We start from the raw sequence: 26204 nt of genomic DNA, 5'->3' as shown, positions 1-26204 counted from the left end.
CTGTATTAAGATGACAAAGATTTTAATGTATTATACATAGTAAATAAGAACTGTTACAAACAAGAGGAGGCCATTTGGTCCATCTAGCCCATTTGGTGGAAATATACTAATAATCTGGTATTTTTAGACTTCTTAAATGTAGCAGCAATACTTTCCAGTGATTTCAACACCACAAAATATCTGCATATAAACTTGCATAATAATGCATTAATAACCTGTCCGCACAGCTTTAATGTTTTTTTACTGTTTTTATTAACCATCTATTAAATTTGTATAGAGTACTAAAATATTGATAACCACCACATAATTGGAATGCCATGCTGCTTGGAATTGGAATTTTACCAAATTAGTTGACATGATGGGTGACTAACTGAGAATTGGTCGTCGAGAATGCCTGAAATATGGGCTTTATTCTATTGTGCCAACAAATCACTCAGGACATTTACTGCAGTAGTACTAATGCCAGTCTAGCTCTAAAATTGCTTTGAATATTTTGTTGCCATTTTTGACCAACTGAGACCACATAGAGATTCAGCCCCTTAATTTATATTTTTGTTATAAGGTTCTATCTCCCATGAAATCTGAACCACGTATTTTAATCAAAAACACAAATGAGAGCGCTCAACAGAGCTAGAAGTCAAAATAAGTAAAAACAGTGCTCCACCTACCCAGAAGATAAAACCAATAAAACAAAGATAAGTTATACAGATCTACTGTATAAACCAAAAGAAAACTTATGAACAAGACAAGGCCATCTGACCATTCTAACTTGTTCCTTGAAGCATACTCTAACAAAATAATGAACCCATTTGAATTAAGGATTCTGTAATCTCTTCAACAATGATTACATGCCTCAATCATAAGTAGTAAAAGGAAAAAAATACCACAATGTTTTTTTTTTTAGAAAATGCTTTTCTCTCCACCTAAAGCAAGTTGCAACCCATGTTCCTGAAAGGCTGCAGTGTGCAATGGTTATTTCCAGTTGAAAACTTCCCTAATCGATTGTTTTATTAAGACTGTAAAAGAAGTGTCCCAGTCACAATACGTATCTCCATAATGTTTTCAAGCCAGGAAGGGCTGCTGTTTAGTTAATCCAGTTAATTAGGTAATTAGACATACTGTTAACAGAGGAGTTTGGATAGGAAAAAAAGCCAGAGAACACTGCAGATCCTCAAGAACTGCAGTTTCTCAACCATATCTTAGAAGAACACCCATTCTGCATCGAAAGAATTGGCATGTAGAAGTCTCTAGCATCTTAAAATAATGTTTTCTTCTTTTAAAAAGGACAATTCACAGGAAGAACAGCTTGTCTGAGAGCTGTTCCGATGGCTCAGCGTGGAGGTACTGTCCTGACAGGTATGCCAGTTTGTGAGCATATTTGCACGGTGCAGGGACTCTGATGGTTCCAGGCCAGTTCCAGTACATGTGGCACATCTTAAAAGTCAATCTGCCAAGAGAAAAAACACACCTGTAAGTGCCTACTGTGTGAAAAAGACTGCCCTATGATCAATATCATAGCTACCTCAGCTACTTCTGAGGATAGCGCTCTAAGTCATTCCAATTTGAATAATAAAAAAAAACTTTTATGACTTTAAAAAATGTTTATTTTAGAATGTATTTACTTACCTTTGTAAATGGTCTGGGGTGAGATTGGCTGTATTGTACACAGAGACATAATGCGTTGGCAAACCGCAACCCTGACGAATATGATGAGCCAGTAAATAGAAATCAACCCTAAAAGATAGCACAATGAAAATCAAGCACAGCAAAAACATCATAGCAGTCTTAATACATCTTTGGATATACCTGTATTCAAGAATCATAAAATGAATCAACAAGGCTTCTACCAGGCACATGTTCGTGAAAACTTTAGTTAAGTTCAGAGCAGAGGGTTTACAGGCTTAAGATTTTCAGAGTCCTGTTTGTGGCGATTGCTTCAAAGGCAAAGACAATGCTGTCTACATTAGCCTTCTACAGGTGACAGCTCTGGGTTTTCCTAATTTTAACTTTAAAACTTTGAGTACAGTTTTAGTAAATAAGGGTCAGACTTTGTGTCTGAGAAGGCTGAATATTTTAAAAGCTAGGATTTAGCTCAATATACTTTTTAAAATAACATAGGCTTATCAGATGCCCTCATACTGAGTAGCTTGCAAAAAACATTTTATATTTTTATTTCTAAGTACAAAAGGAACCGACTGTAACATGCCAGCACTATAAAATAATTAAAAATGGTAATAAAGTTAGCACAAAGTTTCAAATTGCACAATAAAGTGCAATACAAATATCGCGGAAAACAATAAAAACTACATTTACGAATCTGCATTGGCATTTCTGTTAGACATCTAACGTGTAATGAATTGTAGCCTATTACCCTCATCAAAGGTGGGGGCAAAGAGGTGAGCCTACTACTGTCCGTCCCGCTTTAGAGCCACCATCGGATTTTGCTCAAAATTGTCTAACTTGGGTTTATGCCCAGAACCCACGTACTGGTTTGATAATTTTGAAAGCTCCAACCGAGGCACCCCCAGACCCCCTGTGGCTGCTCCATTTAATAACCTTGCCACACCACCATAACTGCCAGATTCTATAGTCAGATAGTAGACTTTTCCCAGGCTCTCGTGACCCGGACACCAATGTGGGACAACACACAAACAAGCTGAAGCTGAAGACTGAAGTGTGGGCTGGACACATCCCCAGGCACCGCCCATCTGTCACTTTGACAAGGGCATTAGATTATAACTACCCATGTTTAATAAGTAAAATCTGCACAGTACCAATCTCAATTAAAAACATTAGCACTATTTAAAGCACAAAAATTTACTCAAGGATGTAACCGAGAGCTGAGAAGTCAGATATGTGGCCTAGTAGTTAATTTCACCACAGAGTGAAGGTGGAGTATAAACAGGCTCTGAAAGAGGTAGAGAGGAAGGGACTGAAGACAGGCAAGAGGAGAGTGGCTGAGACAGCAGCAAGAAAGAACTTTGTCTTTGAATCAGAATTGTGTGGCAAGAGTCAATGAGTGGAGAGACTGGAATAAGAATAGCAAGACAGAAAAGTCAAGGCAGGCAGCAAAACTGTGGATGAGCTCTAGAGGACCGATATTGTGTTCATGGAATACAGTCAAGAGATGTAATAGTCTAAGCAGGAGAGTACTAGAACAGGAGACTGGTGGGCTGGAAGCTGTGTAGAATGTAGAAAGGGACAGATTGTATAAATGGTAGTCATGAAAACACAACAGGAATTTGGCAGATAAAAAAATAAGCATGGAACTATTCCACCTGTGGGACAGGAGAGATTCCGATTCTACTTCTCTGAAAACCCTAATTTACATCGCAGACTTACCAATCCTTACTGGTGACAGTATGGTCTAGAATTGTCCCAGGAGGTGGAGTACTAAACCGGTCTCCAGAGAAGGAGTACAGCGCAGTGCTGATTTTCTTTTGAACCACAATAAACGTCAGCTTCGGTTCATAACTTGGGAAAGTCTCAAAACACTTCAAGAGCTGAGGGATCTCATAATTTTCCACCATCTTTAACTGTCCTTCTGACACCCCATCTCGGTACACCACAATCTTGTCTGGGAGGCCATGATTTATCTTGGAAAACACAGACACACATTAAACCATATCCCACTTTGTTGTTAGAAGTTAAATCAACAATGTTAAAAATGTGGTTTGCAGATAGTCCTAAAGATAAACAGTGAAAGACCCTTCTGAAAAAGCCTCTTAAGCAAAGGTTTTAAAGAAAAGTCTTTGTAGTCATTTAGCACTTTTAAATCTAAAGGACAGTAAAATTACAGTGTGGAATTTAGCCAGGACTCTTGGGTTTACAATTTCAATAAAGATCCCATGTCAGACGTCAAACAGTTAGACTTTAGTTTAATGTCTCATCTGAGGGAACGAATCCTATAGACAGGTGTCCCCAGTTACCTTACAGGGATATTGGTTTAAAAATATGGTTCAGAGAAAAGAGTGCCACCTGCTGATTCACCAACATCAACAACCTGGTTGTCCTTACCAACCAAGCTTAGCTTTGCATAGCTTTGAGATCTGAAGAGATCAGGCTAGATGATGGTAACACTGCTATCACAATGACAGCTCAGTCTGAAAACCTTTTGATACTGTGAATTAGAATCTTGAAAGCCTATTTTTGATTTAAATACTAAATAAAGACACCATAGTGCAAAAACCTATGGATGTATTCTTTACTTGAGAAACTACTGTATTACCTCATAATATTTCTGCAAACCAGCTAAAAAGCAGATTCTGAACCCACTGATAACCTCTTCATTGGGCATTTGGAAGGTCACCTTTGAATACCACCTGGTTAATGAGCTGTAGAAAAGAAATAAAGTTAAGCAAACCTGTGTTGGGAGCAATGCTCTTAAAAATAAATGTGTAGCCTTGAAAAATGTGTTTAGATTTACTCATAAAAATGTCAAATAGTACAATAGATAGTATTAATTAAACTAAATTAAATTAAAACTGCGACTGATATTGTGCATGTTATAGGAATGCAACTATAGAGGAATGTAACAAGTTTCTAAACTACATAATAATAATCTGAATAAGAATCCAAACAATCGATTCTTGAAGTGTCTGTACAACGTCTCTTAATATTGTGCTAAAATGTTAAAGAATGTCTTTTAAGCACTATTTATGTTGTAGAGACTCAGGTTAATCCAATTTCCAGCAACGGTCAAAGAGGTCATCTTGCAAGAAAGCAAGAGTATTCAGATGTTTTATTAGTGCTCACAAATCAGCCTGTTATAAAAAAATACCAATTGGAAGAAATGTATCATTTGTCATCTGCTGAGCCCAGATACCTGTTAAGACTGGCCACAAAACCCATGACCGACCGTTTCTTCTTGCTGGGGTCATGATGTACATCAACTCCAATCACCATCAACTGTTTCTGTTAGCAGATATCAAAGGCAAAAACATGACGTCAATTAATTCCCTATAAGACGTGCACAGTTTTGCAGCAGCTTGCACTGCATTGATATATTGACAGCTGATTAAATTTTCCTTATACAGGTGCAGGGCTATCAGCTGTTTTTGTTGGTGCCAGTTACTGTACACCCACAAAATAAAATTATTTACCCACAAAATAATGACACCAAAAAGAGAGAGTATTCACAATTTACTCCCACGTCTCAAATAAAGATTGTTTAGAACGCTTTTAAAGCATCTAAACACAGTTCAACGCAAAATTCACATTGCACAGAGGCAAAACTGGTAAACATTTCCACAACACTTGTCATTCACTACTTTGAGGTGCATCCCCCACTGAACAAAATGAGTTCCTAAAAAGGAAGTACCTAAGGAAAAAATGACTGCACATTGAAAAAATGACTGCACATTATCACTGATTCAAGTAGTAAAACATTCAAAGAAACCAGACTGTGAATAGCACTGGCAAAAAGAAATTATGAACTGATAAAAGTTTTTAGTTTTAGAGAAATAATTTTTTGCTTGTAGCAGACTAGATTTTAGTGCTTCATTGTGGCTCGAACACCGTCAGAACTTCTGTGCTGTTTCTTTTATCAGCATAACTAGTACAAAGCATACCACAACAATTTCTCTCTATCTGGATGTGTCCTGCCTGCAGGTGTATTCAAGATGCATTTTGCAGCCAGTTTCTTTTGTAAAGCAACAAAAGTGCCAGGCTGAATTTTGCAAATGAAGCATCACAAGCTTTATGGTAACATTTCCGTAGCAACATTAATGTTTACAGTTTCTACTATAAACAAATGCAAGTAGCAGTTAGAATTTAAGTGCCTGTGCTTTTTTGGCATCTCAAGAAGCATGAAGGCAAACTCTGTTGTGAACTATTACACTTCATTCTGAACTAAAAACACAAACATTAAGTTCTGGGTAACTTTTACAAATGCAACAAAAATCAAGCTTCCCTAAGTTGCTCATTTGAAGGAGCTTACATCACACAATTTGAATGGGTAATAAATGCTGTCAAAAAAATTAAAATGAATTGTGGCAACCCTAGTGCTAAAAAATGTAGAACAGAATTCTCAATCCCACCCTAAGTAGATTTCCGCTTCACAACTCCCCACCCTTTTCCTGTCTGTACAAATTTAATTTGACTGCAAAGCAGGTGATGTAGCTGCATATAGCTCTGTTCACAAACTGTGGCCCACATTCCCCTTGGCCTCCCAAATGGCTCAAATGAGTAATGTCTCCCTTCAAGGGGAGGGTTCGAGCCTGGGTCACGTCACTACCCAACTGTGACTGTCATTTCCCAACCAACTGTGGAAAAAAATGGAAAATCATTTAAATTTAATTGGTAGAATACTCTTCTGAAACAGTACTTTTGTGTGACATGATCTGTCCAAGTCTAAGAAATTTGAAAGACTTAACTGTCACCGTAATTTGCAGCATGATGTCACGTATCTCCTGCCTAAATTTGAAAACAGCAGTTAACTTCTTTTCTACTGCTGAGTATTTGGAAGTTCTATCATTAAACTCTTTCATTTCAGACAAAAAGATCAATACATTTTAAATGGCCAGCATCACTGTAGCCATTGGTTCTTCTGTCATCAAGAGAAGCTGGACATGTTTTATCTAATGTAAAGTGTTGAATAGATAAGCTTTCAAGTGAACCATACAGTGAATATACTGACCCACATCCAGAATGAGACCAATAGTGAATTCTTTGATTTGGAGTACAAAGTGTAAAAATGCTTAGAAAACAGTTATTATTTTTCAGTATTTCATCTAGACAGCAGGTGCTTACCAGGGGAATACTGACACTCCAAAGCTCCCCTCCTAGCTTACAGTTTATCTGCAACAGGATCTTTTGGGCAATGCTCCTCAGTTTTTGAGGCTGAGAAATGGTCCTGATATTTATAGCCTGTAACATTCAAAAATCAGTTTTAACGAAGAAGACGGTTTTAGGCGAAACATATTTCAAACAATTGTTTAAGGTTACTACAATGAAGGAAGTGAGACAAAAAGTAAGAGGTCTACACTCCCTAAGTAAACCAAAGGTCAGTTCTGGAATGTGAGAACTAAAAGCAACATTTCCAAGGCTGCACAATGTGTCAGTAAGTAATGAATCAGTATAACAAGCCACAGGCACAACAAATGTTAAATGTATTGAAGAATGCTGGGTGGATAAGGTAGTTTAAGTGATCTGTAGTACACAATGAAAACCGAGAGTTGTTCCTCTCGGTTGGAGATCCTGTAATTTAAACTTTTTGAAGGATATTGTTTTTACAGAGTTTCAAAAAAGTCAAAGAAAATTAAATTTCCACCAGGTGCTCTGGGTTCCTTCCACAATCCAAAAACTTGGTGGTAGGTTAACTTGCTTACGGGAACCTGGACTTGGTGTGAGCAAGTGCTTGTTTGTATCTGTGTACTTTGGGATATACTTGTGTCCCATCCAGGGTGTACCCTGCTTTGCACCCACTGCTTGCTAGGATTGGCTCTGGGTCCCCTGCTACCCCCTGTATTTGATAAAGCAGCTAGATAATGGATGGGTGGTTATCATAGTAAGGACAGGGTTTAAGCATGGTTTCATAACTTTCCTGTTAAACACGATATAAACAAAGACCATAACGTGGATAGCCTGACCTGAGAAGGCACTGGAGTCTGCACACAGCAGACCTTTTTAATGGCACTGTAGAGGTCATCTCTGTTGCCAGTGAGGATACAAACCACAAGCTGCACATTGGGCTAGAAAGAACAAGAAAATAAACGCAATAACTAAAATGACCTTGTTGAATGGGTTTTGCACACAATCGCAAAATAAATCGGTGCAACTGCAGAAACGCCATGGTCATCTGCGGCCTGCCCACCTCCATGGCAAGCTGCGAGTGGATGCTCCTGACGTAGGTCTCAGTGCGATCATCCCTCAGCTCCACGCGGATGGGCCGGCCCACTCTGTACCCAATGGGCCCGGCCACTTTCCCGAAGGTGGTCACCAACTCCTCTGCCTGGTCCGAGCAGCGCCGTGGGTAGAAGATGGCCCAGCAGTTCAGAGGAACCTGGGTACAACCGACAAACGGTAAACTAGCAAGTGCAACAAAAATGTAAAAAGTCACCACCTTTGCCATCTCCTTTTTACATTCATTAATACCACGCTCAAGTTTTAGAACCTAGCATTTAGCTATATGCAGCTGCTTGCCTTCTACACAATGGTAACAGATCTCATCCAGAACCAGAGCAAATCAAACGCACCCAGATTTGGGATGTCACCATCCCTTTCCAAGCCATTTTCAAACTGCAGCCATGACTTACAGAGCTGATAGAAGCGTCCCGGACCACTTCCCTCGACCAGCTTATTTCCGGAGACGTCACGAAGGAGGCAGACTGCAGGAAGATGGTCTCAAGGGGCAGTGTCCTTCCTTCACACTGTCAAAACAATGACTAAAATGTTCTAGAGGAAATACAGTCAAAACCAGGTTTAGAAAGCAATGCATAATTACAATCTAAAGAATATTACTTTGCATTACACCATACACTGCTGTTTTATGGACCACAATTATAATTACCACACAGTATACCAGTCTTGATTAAGATTTATTTTACAGACCAAAAACTGATTTCTGACATAAAACAAAATTAGTATTAAAGAATAAAGACCATCCTAGGAGGTCCATAAACGTTATTGGCACCGTTTCAAACTTTCCTGTGGTAATTGTGCTTTTAAAACTTCAAATGTCAGTTACTTGAAAAACTGTCATGCAATTTCAATGCCTTGTCAATGATGTATTATGCACAATAAATGTGAAATTTGCCTCTCAAAACTTGTGGGATCTGAATTCAAACTTCCACAAAAAAGTTCTATCTTTATAGGCCATTTAACGGTTATGTTTCCAGTACACGGTGTAGCTGTTTGAAAGCACTTTTCTGCAGAAACGTAACCATGCATGTCCCATTTCCTCTAGCCTCTTTGAGACGTTCTTCAGACAGCCTGTTTTTCGAGACTGTGAAAAGAAAAGCACCACCTCCACATAAGCCCTTTCTCCAATTTTGCTTATGTCCTGTGCATTTCAGTATAAAATGTAGTGTCATGAAACGGTCTTCTTTTTGTTATGCGCATTAGGCTTTCAAGGAGATGTTTATCTCTCTTCCTCACATTTTTAAAGTGCTATTGACCAATGATTCCAAAACGGAAAAACAAGATTCCTGTGTACATCAGGATGACCTTCAAATCTATTGTTGAGTAAACAAATGGGTAAAAAATTATAAAAGTGGTCTGCCCTCAATCAACACATCTCATTTTCTGCAAAAAGGCTGATTACTCTTTTATTTGTTCTTTTCTACATTGGAAAAATCACAATACTTGTTGGGCTTACCTTCTTCAGTAGTGTCAATTACAAAACTGCTCTCTCATTTTAAAAAAAATTTAACATCAGGGTGCTCTTGATTATTTCATTTTTGTCCATTACTACCCTTTTAACCTACATTCTAAAATATTTACTTTTAATGTCTATATAAAAATATCAAAGTACAGAGAATTCATGATTCATGAAAACTGCGGGCCCGGACTACCAGACTCAGAGACAGTTTTTACCCCTGCGCTATCAAACTATTAAACTCCCAGCCTCTCTCACTCTCACCTCACCTCTCACCTATGATCTGAACCTCACAGTGCCTTTGTTCTTGCCAAAAACCCAAACACATTGAAAATCTACCTCTACCATACATGTTAAAAGCTCACTCCCCATAATTTCTATCCCTTTATTTCATTCTGTTGATGCATGTTTTTGCACATAACCTGTTACCTTTTTGTTGTTTTGCAAATCGCCTGTTGTTGTTTTTTGCACACTGCCTGTTGTCTCTGTCTTTCTTTTGTTATACAATTGTATTGTTGTTGTTTTTTTTTCTTTGTACTACTTATGTCCGAGAGCTAGCTAAATAGCATTTCGTTACACCATATACCTGTATATGAGTATAATGACAATAAACTTGAACTAATAACTCAGAACTCAACAACCAGTCTGCTACTACTGCATCACCTGAACCAGCTGTCTAATCAGAAACAGAAAGAGAAACAAATTCACTAAAAGAAGTCAAAGATTCAAAATCCTGACAAGTATTCAAAATTATCAAAGACAATGACCAAGTCAGCCCAGCACCTTCTTCAGAAAGAATAGTGAAACACATTACAGAGGGCACAAGTGAAAACTGTATGTAGAAGTACATTTAAAATGAAGATCAAGAGGTACTTGATCTTCACAAGATCAAGTATACTGGAGCCCCCCAAGGCTGTGTGCTTAGCCCTGTCCTCTACACTTCACTTATTCATGATTGTGTCGCCAGGCATAACTCAAACTCCATCATTAAGTTTGCGGACGATACAACAGTCACCGGCCTGATCACAGATGGTGAAGAGTCTGCGTACAGGGAGGAGGTTGAAACCCTGGCAGCATGGTGCCAGGAGAACAACCTCTCTCTGAACATCAGTAAGACTAAGGAGATGATTGTGGACTATAGAAAACACCAGGTAGGAGATCACACACCTATCTACAGTACATCAATGGGACTGCAGTGGAGAGGGTCAGCAGTCTTAAGTTCCTGGGAGTTAACATCTTAAAGGACTTAACCTAGACCCACCACACCAACACTGTGGTCAAAACAGCACGGCAGCGCCTATTCTTTCTGGTTGCACCACTGCCTGGTATGGGAACTGCTCCGCCCGGGATCGCAAAGTACTGCAGAGGGTGGTGAAGTCAGCGCAGCTCATTACCGGCTGTGACCTCCCAAACATCCAGGATATCTACTCAGCTAGATGTCTGAAGAAGGCCAGGTCCATTCTCAAGGACCCCAGTCACAAACTGTTTTCCCTCCTACCGTCCGGTAAACGGTACCAAAGCATTTTGGTCCAAGTCCAACAGACTACGGAACAGCTTCTACCTCCAGGCAATAAGACTGCTAAATAGCCAACCTGCAGCTCCTTTAGCAAATCACCTGTAATGGCTACATGGACACACGGTGTTCACTGTATTCAGCATAACTGCACTACTTGTATATACTGCATACACCATGGACACATGGCAGCTCTACTCATATTGAGTTTTATTCAATTTCTATTACATCTATTATTATGTAACCTTATCTTCATAACCTCAATTTTGTGATTTTTGTGTTTTTGTGATTTTTGTTATTCTGTGAGCTCGCGGAAAAGACATTTAATTGCCAGCAACTACTGCTGCACGCTGTATTGTTGTGCATTTGATAAATAAACTTTGATTTGATTTGATTTTGATTTACTATTTTACCGAAAGGGTTGTAGGTTTAAACGACAGCCTTCCCAGTCACGGTCTTAAAGTCAACAGCCTGATTTCTTTCAAGAAACAGATAGATGAGTTTTTTAAATTAAAATCTACTAACTACAAAATAGGCAAAATGGGCCAAATGGCTACCTCTCATTTTTAACCTCATAGCACTGGAGAAAAAGTACAATCCTCGCCCGGCAGCTTCAACATGCTCAGAAACTCTCCTTGCCACCGTTCATGTTTAGTCTGCTAAAGCCTGTCCTGTCTGTGTGGGAAGGAAGGTCAGACTCACCACAAGGATGTCAGAACTGATTACCAAACCCCAACGGCTGAGCTCTGTCAAGGCCTCCTCATTGGAGTTAATGTTGTGGAGGAGCTGTTTTAAGGAGATTGTATGCTGCTCCCCACTCAAGCTGATATGCATTGTCAAATCCTGAAAGAAAACCATAAAACCAATCACTACATTTACATGCATGCTAACATTTTATTACATATGCATCTGAATGCATCTTCAGCATCTGTATTGGTTTTATTAAACATTCCATGCATTAAATCTATTTCATCATCATTTTAACAAGAATAATTCAACACCAAATTGCAGTTATTAGATGCTATTAATGCTTCACCCTGAGCACACTGACTTTACACATAATCTGCTCTCTATTCTACATTAACATCACACGCATGGATTATCCAAAAAAATTCTAGGTGTCTAGTGTCCATGGACAATGCACACTTTGAGAAGTGCCCATTCAGCCTGAAGCCCTATTGACGACACAGCATCACAATATGAATTAGTACTCTATAGGTCACAGATTTGGTCTGACGTGCCTTCATAGCTCGGAAATCCTTCCTCATCTTCTCAGGAATCCCAGTCATAAAGGAAAGCTCAGGAAGGAGGAGTATCTCACCAGTGATAATCTGCACAAAAGACAACTGTCCTATCAGCAGCTTCAATGAGGTTTGATTAAGGTATTAAGCAATACCAGCTCTGTGTCAAATCTCCTTAAAATCTAATTAGAACTCGCTTGTAAATGTCTTAAGGAAGCCAAAACAATTAGGCTGTTCACTGCCATGACACTTCATATTTTCAAACACTAGGTGGCAATGCTGCATCTAGATGGGAATGTTTAAAGAAAAACATTGCAAAAGGACCTACCTAATGAATTACTAATATTCCAAGGATTTCAATTTCTATTGAGATGCAGCAGCTCATTATATTTTGTATATAGCTGATTATACAGAGGTGATCTACCTCAGCAGCGCTCCATCCTTCTACAGTAGAAGGGAAGCCACTTCTAAAAAACAGGTCTTGTGAAAGGTGTCGTTTTGATAGACAGATAGATAATACTTCATTAATCCCGTAGGGAAATTGATGAAAGTGCCTTTTTTAAAATTAAAATTCATTTAATTTTAATTGATTTTAAGTGCCTTATCAAATCTGCTCAGATATGGTTTAGTTACATCTAAATACAAAAAGCTCAAGTAGTTATTAATTGCAGTTATTACTGACATTAAACATCTTTCACCCATTCATGTTATATGTGTACACCCATTATGTAGTCATAATTCCTATAATTCAACTTAATGGGACAAAACTGAAAGGAGGCACTGCAAACTAAAACACCCATTTTTCTAATTCGGCTACGTCTTATAAAACCTGCACATATTAAGCCTAAACACAACTGAATAGCCTCTTCATAAAAGAGAGCTTGTCAGGTGTTTGCTGCCACAATGAATGACGAGCGCGGCACCTTTCCTCCAGGTGTTGACCTCTCTTTGGGGCGATGCACAAGAAGAGGTTGATCTATCTCCTTGATGGTGATGCCATAGTGTTTACTGTTCAGGAGAACAACACAGTTATCCTTCAAGCACCATTCACATAGCTTCCTGCTACTACTGTGGGGACCTCTGTGAACACTATGACAGACAAGCTTTATACATGGAAATATACATATAACATTTAACCTAGGATTAAAGGCAAATCTAACTTTCACTTTTATTAATATTTTGGTGAAATGCAGAGTAAAGTGGCTAAATACAGAGTGTACAAATGTTTTAAGAAGTTCATGTTTGCTTCAGTATAGCTGTTTTCACCAGGAACAGTAATTGTAATAATTACTTTCACGTAAAAATGAAAACAATTGTGATTATTTTTCTAAAGCCCCAAAAAAACACTCACATCAACATGAGTTATCACCAGAAAAACAGATCCAAGAATTCATGTAGCTATTTTTTTTAAGAGAAGGGCTACATCATGAGAAAAAGCATTGCCTTGTTTACCATTTCACTTGGATTCTATTTTAGGTATCAGGCATTTTGTACCAAATGAGTACCCCTGATGCTGCCTTATTCTTGGTAATAATGCTTGTACACCTCTGCAGGTGTTCTGGGAAAACTGCTGCTTCCTTCACAATGCTTTTGCTAACTCTTGCAGAAAGATTTAACACCATGGAAAGTCTTTTTCATGTGTTTTTAACAATCGTCACCTAAAAACATTATTTCAAATAGACTTTAGTCCCACTTTTTATTTTTTGAATCGGTATACCTTGTTTTCTATATTCATACCCATACTTTAAAAAAAAAAGCTATGAGGCATTTTCTACTTGAGGTCATTGAAGATCGCATGGCCCTCTTTAAGAGTAATAGGAGTGTTAACTCCAGTATCCCAGAATAATTCCACTCTGAATTTGCACCTTCTGTCTTTCTTAAAGTTCTCCCTTAATTAACAAAGCTATTTTTCTTCTCTGGGTACATGGGTGCAGCATTTTACTGGTGGATAAAATGGATCACTTTCTACATGTACCTGTAGAGCCCTTTGGGATGAGAAGGGCCATGTTTCAAAAAATCATTACATGTTACAAAAGTGCAGTCATCCTCAATGCAAAAGAAGGTCCCAGACAATACCTGTAGTAATCGATGAACGTAATTTGTGATCCATCAGCCATGGTGAACATGTCTTTTGGGGACTTGGCCCAGTCAATGTCATCCACTCTGTAGGTGCGGTTGTTGTACCGTGTCATAACAATGCTGCCAATCAGCTCTTTGGTGCACTCATCCTGAAAGCTCTCCCTGCTCTGCTGGTACACAACGTTCCTACAACACAACATTCGAGTTGCAGACAACCTCTGATCTATGCATTTTGGTTTACGAGAACATTTTAAAGTCTTGGATGAAGATTTGTATGCAGTTAAGAACCACCACTTACAAATGATGCAATTTTTAAAATTTAGAAATAGACATTTCTTTTACCTACATGTTTTATTCCATCGTGTGTTTTTCATATCGCAGCTCTCAGTTAAGATGCCTGGATGAAATGCAACTGTGGGAGGGACTAGAGAAGAGATGGCAGATTCCTCTCACCCTCCCACCTTCTTTTAATACACCACAGGCCCACAGCAGGAGAGAGGCGTGTCCCTTACTGATGGCACCACTCACCTGCAAGGGCTCAGGAGGCCAAGTGGGTCTCGACAAAGCCCTAGACAGCTAATCCCACAATGCCTCCAGCAGCACCAAACCACAAAACGCACAACTTCCTGGACAAAACTCAGTCACAGTTGTCTAGGGACATGGCGAACTCGAACCCAAGATCACAAAACATCCCAGCACGCACCCTTAACAGGTGGACCTCTCAGGAGGCCTCCCATTCCACAAACTATTTCATTCCCTATTTAATGAATGACTTCATTGCAGGGTACCAATTATACAAGTTGGAAATTCCCTTAACTTAAAACCTGCAAGCAGAAGATAAAAACTCACATGATGTCCAGCACAGAGTCATTGCGGAGCACTTTGTGGGTCACATCCACTGACAAGTAAAGCCCTCCGTCAGTGCGCTTGAAACAGGCCGAGTAGCCAGGCCACACTTGTAACCTAAAATTCAAAATACAGTAATCACTAGATACAGCAAGAGGCAGTTCTGGCAACAAAGCATCTGAAAGAATTATTACAGACAACCAACTTTAGGAAAGAAGAGGAATGTTAACTGAATATAGTAAAAGGAAGAATCTTCTTGGCTATGAAAAGTTTAAAATCCATCAACACGTTATGAACTTAGAAGATGTTTTTAGCACTCCAATGATTACTGAATATTGTCAAAGCATTGCTCTAGTTCTGAAGAGACAGAACAGCAGTTTAAGGTCTACAATTTTTTTAAATTTGCCATTTTTTAAGAAAATACTGTCATTTGATGTGTTGTATGCATTTTAATACACATTATAGAGCTTTTTTTCTTCCTATATACAGTACATAAAAAATAATGTTAGAGAAGAATTACTAAGAATTACTTACCTATGCTTTCCAAGCACCACCGCATTTTGGGGGTCATAATGATTTCGTCCCACTAGTTTTAGTCCCAAGATCTTCATTACCCTTCAATGCAAGGCACACAGACTAAAGCCAACCACTCACAAAAATAGTGTATTGTGACAATGTGAGGTTAGTCCATAGGGAAACACTTACCACCAACCTCTCCAAAAGAAATGAAAGTATATACTTCGAATCTAGCCTCCACCCCAGAAAATTCTTAATATCCAAACTTTCTTTATACTAAAACATTATACAAAAAACTTAATACATGAAACAGAATAAAAACATTAGGTAACACAATTAAAAAAGTTACAAAATGGTCACATATCAATAAAAATAAATGAAGTAAAATCATTGGCAACTGAATAAATTTTCCACACAAAAAAAAAACACCGGGCTTTTAGGTTTTAATTGCTAGTCTTTAAGCCGTTTTAATTAACGAGGTTTTGTTGCTTAACTGAAATAGGTAGAGCACTGATATGGAGGAGAGTCAATGCATAAAAATGTTTCCAAGGTTCAATTCCTTCTCATTTAAATCAGGTCAAGAAAGGTAATTATACTATAAAATAATGTTGACACCAAAGCAACACTCTTCAACTCGGCAATATGAGAGACCTAAACAATTGAGACATTTTTATCAAATTAGTAACAAATGTGTGGGTTAGACAAACTGTCTGTTAAATTACTTCCTTAACAGGCTAATTAAGTTAAAAAGATTCACTATTTTAATAGATTACTAGTTTTGTTTATTTTAATTTTTTTTATTAGGAAGCATGTCAATCTAAAGTCTTCCAGGGGGAATAATTAACAAATAATCCAAACGCAAGAATAGCTGTGGCATTCCCAAAAAGCATGAGTCAGTGTCTGGTGCTAAGAATATGGAGCCAGAAGAGGGGTCAAATAGGATTGCAGCAGCAGAAAGCTGTAAGCACCTCTGACCTGGAATTTGTGTTCAACTATAACACAGAGCTCTTGGCTAAAATGTAAATATGTTCTACGTTCACTTATTATTTCCTGTTGGCAGGGAAAATGTTAACGTATTGCAAGATCACTCAGGGTAGGGTCATTAACAACAGGTATTTTTGTAATGAAACGGCAACGGATTAGAACTGAAACGAATACTGATTTATGGATTGTGGATTCAGAACTGGAATTGGGGGGGGGGGGGTTAGGATTGAAAGAACGCTTTGTGGTGTGAGTAATTTGGTCATTCTTTCTTTGGATTATACTGTACAATCCCCCTGTGACACCACAGTATGCAATCTGCTTGAAGAACTATATTTCCCCCACATTTAGAATTACCTTTCATAATATACCCATCCAATCCAAAACTGACAACAGTTTCAAGCAACCCTTAAAAATAAGCCCAGATCTGCCCTGGCACCAGGTGCCCACTTGGAGAATAGTGGTCACTCTCCACTAGGCTCAAAATAGAATTAAAAAAAACAGTGGGGTGCAAGTTGCCCAAAAGATCAAGTTTATCTTGGGCAATGGACCCCAGAAGAGAGAATACTCAATTTTTTTCCACCTTAGCGTATAATGCCCTGGAAGCCAATCTTACCTTCTTAACACCACATTGTAGAAAGGGAGGCACAGGTCAGAGTTGGGTGGAAGGATCTTTGTCATCTGAATCTTGATGCTAATTTGTTCATTGTCAGTCAATCTCTTGCTTTTCAAGTGTATCTCCTATAATTGGACATGGACAGTCAGATTCTAGGATCTCGAAGCCTGTTTCACAGATCAAACCTTACCCATGGTGACCATCCATATAATCAGAATTTATTATGCCATTGGTAAAGCTCTTTTTTGTATGCTGTAAGGGTGTGGTAAATGGAGCTGTGATAGTGGTTCTGGTCTAAACCTCAATCCACAGAGAGCAAAGGGGAATAACATGCCGCCTTCAGTCACATGACCAATTGGTGAAAGACAAGTGGTTGAGCGATAGTTAAAGCCAGGAAGCCGAGGCTTCTAGCAGGTCAGTTTGAATCTAATATCTAAGTAAGACATCATATCTCCCAACTGCAACATAGGGAGGGAAGGAAATGGCAGACCAACATGGAACCTGTGGACACTTGATGAGTTTTTGGAAACGTTTGGAGCCATTAAGCAACTTAGCTGTGCTTCTGTTGATCGACTATATATACAGAAGTCTAGCTAGAGCTCAATAATGGATGTAGGGTTTTTGTTTGTATTTTGAGTTAATGCATTGTCTATAAAGAGCCTTTTCTTTTAACTTTCCAGGGTATAAAGGTGGAGATTCTCCTGCCTTATCATTTGTTCCATCTAATAAGTTTCCAGGTTGAAGAAATACTGGTTGAATCATCCTGATGCTCTGAAAATGTTCTGTTTTGGTAAAATTTCCTAGGTCTCTTTAACTGCTGTGTGTTAAGAATAGTGAAACTAAAAACAGCCATGTTGTTTACCAGCCAATGACGAGATCATTGCGTGTTAAATGAAAAACTCTTGGAAATAAACTTTTTTTTTTGCTTGGAATTGACACCATATATCCTTCCAAAATTAATTCATGACAAACCACAGGATCAGTGAGGTCAGTAAAATGAACAATCAAAGTTTCAGATACACACCTCTTTCAGCTTTACTGGGAGGTACAGAATAGTGCCGTCAAAAGCTACAACATCCCCCGTGACAGAGCGGTGTTCTTTCAACATGGCGAACCGCATGCTTCGGGCCTCCACATTAGGGCTACAAGACAGACACTCTTCTTAATTAACTTCCCAGACATAACACTTGTCAGATGGTCTCTAACAGTAGTTCTCAAACTTTTTGGATCAAGTACCACCGCTGATCAAACCAAAGCATCCAAGTACCACCTACAAGTCATCTTCTCAAAGGAACCCCAGATAAACTCAATGACCAACATGAGAGCGCTTGCGCCAACACATTCACATACACATATAATAAATATTATAATAAACTTTATTTGATATAGCACCTTTAAAGGTGGCTTCTCAAAGCGCTTTACAGAATGACAAAAGGAACAACAACAAAAATTAAAAATAAACAATAAAAAAGCACCATTTCAGTGAGAGGGGTGAGCCTGTTTAGTCGAGCAAAGCAGATGTGAATTCATTGGTCGAGCCTTGATACAATTCACAACAGAGCCTAACGGACTTTAAATCGTCAGGCATTTTTTTGACGGCCAAGGCCTCGCGGGGGATGCTGCAGTTCATATCTGGAGCAACCTCTCTAATACGTGCAACTACACCGCTGTTTCGGCTTGTCACCGATCTAGCACCTTCTGTACAAACTCCGACGAACCTTATCCAGTCGATGCCATTCTCTTCGATAAATTCATTCAGAAGCTGAAGTATGTGCTCTCCTGTAGTTCCTGTTGGTAGCGGCTTACAGAACAGAAAGTCCTCATGGGACATGCCCTCAAACTCGTATCGAACGTAAACGTGCAAATTGGTGAAATTAATTACATTTATAGACTCATCTGATTGAAGTGAAAAGCATCTGCTCATCTTAACACGCTCTATCAGCGTACTTTTGACATCATCCGCCTTATCAATAATTTTATGAGTGACTGTGTCTTTCAAAGGGGGCAGCAGGTCGAGCTGTTCAGCAGCTTTTTCTCCACACATAATACGTGTCAGCTCTTTTGCCAACGGTAAACAAAGTTCTTCACAAGTAGTGTGTTAAGCTTACCTGCTTAAGCAATCCACAAGCTTGCATTTTTCCCTGTTTCCATTTCAGTACTTTGTCTCAGAAGTTAAAAAGTTTTTATTTCATGCGCATGGGAGCGAAACACAGAGACGCTCGATGTATTTTTCTCAAATTAACCTAAAACGGCTCTTAAATATTTTTCTGTTATCTATCACGCTTTCCTGTGCTCACAAGATTGCCAGAGTTTCTGTGCATTTCTGTGCTATCCTGTGCTTACAACATTGGCATTGTTCCAAAATCACGTACATTCTCATACCTCCCTATTTGCTGGAGATAACTTTTTTTTAAATACAATTGGTCACTTGCGTTCGTAGCACGCATTCCTATAAAATGGTATAGAATTACATTGTAGGTCTTGTGTCCACTCAAGTATTGGCACGCGCTGCATCGTAGTACGTAGGCTGCGTATGCGACACAAACTAATTTGATTAAAATAGAAAATATGAAAACCCGTCCCAATTTTTCAGTGCTCACAACAAAGTTCCAGGGGTCATATGGCGTACCGCCTGGCTGCGCTCCATGTACCACAACTGGTACACGTACCACAGTTTGAGAACCAGTGGTCTAAAATATTCAAATTCATTTTAAGCAGCTGGTAGGCACAATTAGCATGAACAAACTATTATTTTGTGATTACAGAAGACCAGTTCAGATGCCACAAGACTTAAATGATATCAGATACAACAGTCACGATATCGATAACGAAAAATCAGTTCTAAAGGGAACGTTGAACTTTGAAATTGGTTTGAATGGTCAAAACATAGACCTAAGTAAGAAAAGTCATAATAAACCTAATTTCACCATACTGCCGTGACATTTATAACCAATTTCAATTTCCAAACATCTTCTTCTTGTACGTGGTATTAACTATTCCCCATTTAGTATCCTAGGAAAACTTAGTGATCCGTATATTGAGCAACCAATTTGAAAAACATTTTAGTGAATAACGCCTTATCATAAAACAATTTCAAACATTTACCTGAACGTGACATGGTACTGATAGACAGCCTCATTCTTGCAACTGATGGGGATGTGGTTTGAGCCAATGGTCAAAGGATTTCCCTTCATACCTTTCTTCAGCAATGGCTCACTACATTTTAAAAAAACATGCAGTTAGTAAAAGCTGCCAAACACCTTGTGATGCAATAGGTGTTCCCCATCAGAACACTTTTTAATCAGGAGGATTAATAAGAAAGTCCCTTAGCAGTGGTAAGTGTAAACATTTTTAACCGACTGGCTGAATTTAATCGGAGTAATTAAAAAACGACATAGGATTAAAATACCTTATACTGTATGTGCCTGAAGAAGCAAGTTGGAGTTTAATATGACCCATTCTCTGCAAATTAATTTAAAATAGTACTGTATGTTGCCAATTTCCCTTGGCTGAGTGCTATGCAGCTGTTAGTCGCTAGACCACTTTGAAGTACAAATGAATGCATTTTGGCCCCATAGTGCTAAATGTTTTGAGTATGCATATCCCCAAAGTTTTAAATTTCATCATCAACATTTTTTCTCGCTATAAGTCCCAAGATTAAAAAAAGGATGATTTCTCCAAATAACTGTCGCATGTTTAATTTATGATCTACCACAAAACAGCCTCTTAAATTTAAGACTCGGATCTGAAAATACTGCTGACAACCACAAATAACAGACGTAGATTACCAAATATTGGCTGAAATGTTTTGCATTTTATTAAAAAATGCTCTCCCCTGTACTTGTGAAGCACATCAAGTACTCACAGTTCCTCCCACCACATAATTCATTTTAATTAAGTTCTCGAAATGCAAGACAACCTAAAATTAAAACTAGATTACAACCTTTGTTGTAAAGTCAGAACCTTAATGTGTTAAACATCGTTTAATGCTCTTCCATGTCAAAGTCCATGTATTGACCTAAAATTAAGAAATTTTTCATTTGATTCAATTAAATAGTTTTTTATGTTACTTATGATAAGTGCTTGCTTCTATTAATCAGATGGTTCTCTTAAACGACACTTTTTAGGAAAATCGGTCATTGTCCCCAGAGTTGACTGTGCCAAAAGAACTTGCTTTCATCATAAGATCCAGAGGACCCAGGAATCCTGAGCAGTATTCTTACAACATAAAGACCTGTTGCACAACTTCGAGAAAAGAGCCTCCTTACTGTGGCCCCTCCTTCTGAACTTCCCCTACTGGAACAGGGGCAGGAGATGGCTTCCTGCAGGCTTCTCTAACTGGGGAATCAGGACTAGGTGCAGTGGGAGGAGGCAGCATGAGGACAGGAGATGTTGGGGACGCTCTACCCCAGCCATGTGAAGATAAAGTTGCTCGTCCTAACCCAATCATTTGAAAGCTTGGCTCTTTGTGTCCCAGGGAACTGTAAAAGGAACACAGCCACAGGTCCTTAATGAAAATGGAAATCACTAGTATGTGTACTACCATTTGTGCACTTACTGTACCTGCATGCATACTTTTGTATTTCTACAAGCTCTTACTTTCCCTCCCCAGATATACCTGCCATTTGGAAGATATTGATCAAGTAGAGAAGTCAGTTCTACAAAATCTTTATCTAGAGCTACTTAACTGAAGACACTCAACACTCAAGCAAATCTCATTCTTGGTTTTGTGGATCTCTTGCAGAGAGTTCAACAAGTTCTAGGGGAAAACAAGTCTCATGTTTGATAGGATGATTGATCAACTCTGTTACACTTGTTGCCGAAAGCAAAACAAGCGTTGGTATTTTAATCTGATCGACAGGAAGAAAAACAAACAGGGGCTTAATTAGCACTGAAAATCAATTTACAGACGGATTCACACCAAAGTTAATTTTAATAATGCACACAACATCTTTTCAGCAGGGCCAAAATCACAAAGTGGTCTTAAAAGCACTGATTTAATTAAAAAGAGACATGAGCAATTGGAAAGTGCCCAACAGGAAACCGAATGACTCATGCTGAAGTTTCCTTACCCGCTGCGCCCTATTGCCTTCTCCTTAATTTCATCTCCCCTGGAAGCCTTTTCTGCAACTGCAGGAGCTGGTTCAGGCCTGACCTCAGCTCCGACAACCCCAAATGCACCGCGACTCACTGGAACCCCAACTACACAAGAAAACACCACAAACAAAGGTGTCAATGCAGCAGATCTGGTTACAGGGCTTTATAACAATCTATACAATATATGCTCACACAAAGTATGGCCTTATTTTTCATTTCTGCTTAATTTGAGACTTCAGACACTCATACACAGGAGATGAAACTTGTAAAATGGCACACGTACACAGTGAGTGATAAGTCGTCAAGGTGCACCAATTATCACAATAGTAATTGGTTAAAAAGGAGTCTAAGTTCTGTAATTGAACAGTTGAAATTGAATTTCTAAAACTTTTTACAGATCCCGATACTGATGAGGGTCAGTAATGCTAATGAGCTCTTCATTTGATCAGCTGTTCAATTTATTTCCTGCTCTGACCAGTTCCTGCTCTGGGACCCATTTACAGAAGACAACATTTTCCACAACCTCATTAGCAGTGCAAACAGGTTTCCCACCTGGTAGACATCCTGCTGGCCCTGCTATTTCTTGCTTTTGCTTATGCACTTCCAGTTGCTGGTAAAAAAATGTAAAAAGATTGCTGGAGGCCAGGTATAACATGCGATTCTAAGTTTGCAGGGCTAACAGTTACCTGGTTTCTTTCACCACAGCTAAATCTTAAAACTGGTGAAAATGCATTGTGGCCTTTTGCATCTGCAGCTGTCAAGCACACTTACTACTGTAACAAGTAACAAGCTCATGTGCAAGTCGAATGTTGTGACTGAACCAGACTGGAACAAGAGAGTGAAGGCCTGAGCTGCAAGCTTAGCCAAGTCTGGGTATAATAAGCAAATACTTTTTTTTTTTAATTTGAATGAGGTATATTTACGTTTTTGCTAATTAGGTCAGTGTGGGTCATTCAGGTTTCTTCTGACACACTGCACAAAAGAAATAACTAAGAACAGCTTCCCCTATAACAGCATTGCAAGACTGAAAAGGACAGGATTTCAAAAGTGACAATCCTTAAGGGACATTCAATGCTTTGTTTAAATTAAAAAAGAGAATGTTACGTTCAAAAAAACTCAAAAGAAATTAAAAAAATACACTACATTGAAGCGACATACGGTATATATACACACGTTAGGTTATTAAATGTTATCTTGTTTGTTGGAGAATCTATCACAGCCACCAACATCGCCAAACTGCGCTGATAAGTACCAGTACGTTTTTCCTCCCCCATTTTCGTTGCAATTTGGCCACACATCACATGGACATTATTTTTTTACCCCTTTGTAAATTTCTTACTGAATTACACCAACAATTTTCAACTCTCTTATACAGGAGCAGAGCAGGTATGTCTCCGTCTTTCCACTTTGAGGAGCATGATGGGAATGCACTCACCCCCCTGTGGAGCTCCCCTGCCCCACGGTGTCTTTTCCACAGGATCTATCCCAATACCTCGGAACATGGACACCAGGGTCGGTCCAGAGGGTGGAGAGGTCGCCTGCTCGCAACAAAATAAGATCCCTCCTGTTCAACCAATGAGGGCGGCTACCACACTTTGGACTGCATTGCGTAACGGATCTACAGTCCATTGGAACTCCACTTCACAAACTCCCATGTTACACAACTAACTTGAGAGCTTTGAAGCTCTGCCACTCCCGGCTGAGTTAATCACAAAACAAAAGTGCTTTTCAAAAATGGTCAAGATTGATTAACTTTCTGAACAGCAATATTTTAGACCTGTTTAGAAAACACCATTTAAATAAATCTTACAGATTTATTACAGAAGCCATCTTTCTATCCAAATCCCATTAGCGAGTTATCTTAAAACTCTTTTTTACTTTTTTAAATGTATTCTTTCTACATACCAACACAAGCTCCAAATCACAAGAACAGTAAAAGTACACCCAAGTATAGGCTTCATTTTTAATTAACTAAGTCAGGGCTAATAATGCAACTGATTAGCCCGCTCAGACAGCTCTCAAAAAACAGTTTTCAGCTATTATAATATTTACAATCAATCTCATACAGTTGCAAAAGTGAAAAATGGGAAATGGTTAATTAGAAAATCAGTTAAACCTGGAGATGAACAATTAATAACTTAACTTATTAATCGATAGCATTTTTTTAAAATTCCATTTCCTTGTATTGGTAATGCTTTAGATATTCTCATTGCAATGTTGTAAATATTTTGACTGTTTTTCAGTGAAGTTAGACCTAGTCTTCTAAAAATGCCAAATTAAGAGATGAACAAAAAGCAGTGAAATCAAGGCGGCACATCTATGTGTAAGACCGAAATACACATATTTTTGCAAAGTAAAAATGGAAACCTAAATTCTTGCTACATTTGTGAGCTGAACAAGTTCCAGTTTACAAAGCCTGGACACAACTGTTCTTTTATTGGTCTTTACTCTTCACTACATTTCTAAAACATCTCCCAATAACATCTGTTTGCTTACAAAACTGGACAAAGGAGAACATAAAAAAGGCACGATTTTATTCTTGATTCAGACACTAATATCTTTAGACTGAGCAGGCAGCAGACCAGCGTACTTTTGAGAACAAGAGTAATGACCAGCTTAGTAACCTCTCCAACTGAGGCTGGACCTACCTGTGCCACCTGCAAGCCTGGTGTATCCCGAAGGGCTGGGAAGCCCCTGCCTCCACCTAAACGAGGAAGCTGGTGTACTGGTTGGCTTTGCCTTTCGGCTGGAGCGCCCAGCTCGACTGCCCTGCTGAAGCCGCTTCTCTGAGCGTGAAGTGTCACACCTCTGCCAAGCATGAGGGGCGGCTCCTCTGAAGGTAGGATCAACCCTCTGGCACACCCGGAGACCGGGTCCCCTGCGGGCACTGGTAACCCCCTGGCACGACCAAGGCCCGTGGGTGGGCATGGCATCCTCCTTAGAGACCGCACCGCCGTGTCATCACCAGAGAAAGCCGGAGCCCGGGCAAGCCCCAGCCCGGACGCCGCTGGTAAAGACAGGCCTCTGGAGAGGCCAAATGCGGACTCGTCGCGAAAGAAGCCTCTTCTCGGTCCGGGAGTCCTTCCGCCGGTAAACTCTCGGATGCCCCGCTGGTGAGGGTCCATCTTTAATTGTTTAAGGAAGACAAATGCGTTTCTGGCATAAAAACGGGGGAAAAGAAAATATTCATTTCAGTTATGGTCTGAAATATTACAAGGCAACACGGGTGGTGGAACACTTTTTTAAAAAAAGTATTTTTATCCATACAACTGCAAAAGCCAGTTAACCCCTGCCCCCCTAACTCCTGAGTTCTAGTCAGCTGAGTGGTATTCACATAAAGAATATAGATGTACACGGGTTTTAATGTTTCACTAAACCATCTGATTGGGAAAAAAAAAGTGTTGTGATTCCCGGTAGCTCCTTAAAAACCGACGTCCAACTTTTCCAACGCCATTGTAGACATTGAAGTGTTACAGGCTACATTTCCATGACATGTTACTTAAAATACGCCAAACATGGCTAAAATGTATTATTACACAGTATATATTATATATTATTACAATCTTATATTACAACTTAAATATTGACTTGCATTATTTAATATATTTTATAACCATCAACCAAGTGCGATGTCGGGCTTTACACCTGTAGTTAATGGTCCTACGCTTTTCATGTTTTTCACTCATTTTGTTACGCAAGGATACGTAGGCAAAACGCTATATTAAAAATATTATACATCTGAAAGAAATTACAGGATGACTTAATATGTCGCTACTCAACATAAAAATCAGCACTTAAAATAATGTGAAAGAAAACGTTTCAATCGTCTCATTGCAAATGAAACCAGAAAATTTACCTTCTAACTTCCGATGACTGTGTTAGAAGAAAATCACAGGGGATTTCTTCAGCTATTCGAAACGGCGATTACCGCAAACCGGTTACTTTCTACCAAACCCAACAATTCAAAAATTCTGCGAATGATCTACCGTAAATTCTTCA

General features: G+C 39.0%; 1 protein-coding gene across 2 annotated transcripts; it reads right to left on the bottom strand.

Annotated features, from left to right (window-relative positions):
- piwil2 (piwi-like RNA-mediated gene silencing 2) lies at positions 1–26204 on the bottom strand. Of its 2 annotated transcripts, XM_088624466.1 has the most exons (23): positions 26062–26187; positions 24854–25361; positions 23641–23743; positions 22181–22310; positions 21377–21589; positions 20214–20324; positions 18133–18250; positions 17109–17233; positions 15530–15610; positions 14999–15112; positions 14147–14335; positions 12994–13078; positions 12071–12160; positions 11532–11672; positions 8256–8369; positions 7814–8002; positions 7590–7691; positions 6751–6867; positions 4826–4914; positions 4229–4334; positions 3343–3596; positions 1627–1734; positions 1–1447 (listed from the first exon to the last, which is right to left on the bottom strand). In XM_088624466.1, exons 2-23 carry the CDS (start codon positions 25328–25330, stop codon positions 1291–1293), a joined length of 3213 nt encoding a protein of 1070 aa, XP_088480592.1. In that variant the 5' UTR covers positions 25331–25361; positions 26062–26187; the 3' UTR covers positions 1–1290. The 2 variants fall into 2 exon arrangements, with proteins under 2 accessions (XP_088480592.1, XP_088480593.1); XM_088624467.1 differs by lacking the exon at positions 21377–21589 and having other exon boundaries at positions 26062–26204.

This window comes from Lepisosteus platostomus, chromosome 3 (genome assembly GCF_059453375.1).
Source record: "Lepisosteus platostomus isolate fLepPlt1 chromosome 3, fLepPlt1.hap1, whole genome shotgun sequence".
NCBI classification, from domain to species: Eukaryota; Metazoa; Chordata; class Actinopteri; order Semionotiformes; family Lepisosteidae; genus Lepisosteus; species Lepisosteus platostomus.
This window is presented reverse-complemented; position numbering and strand designations above follow the sequence as displayed.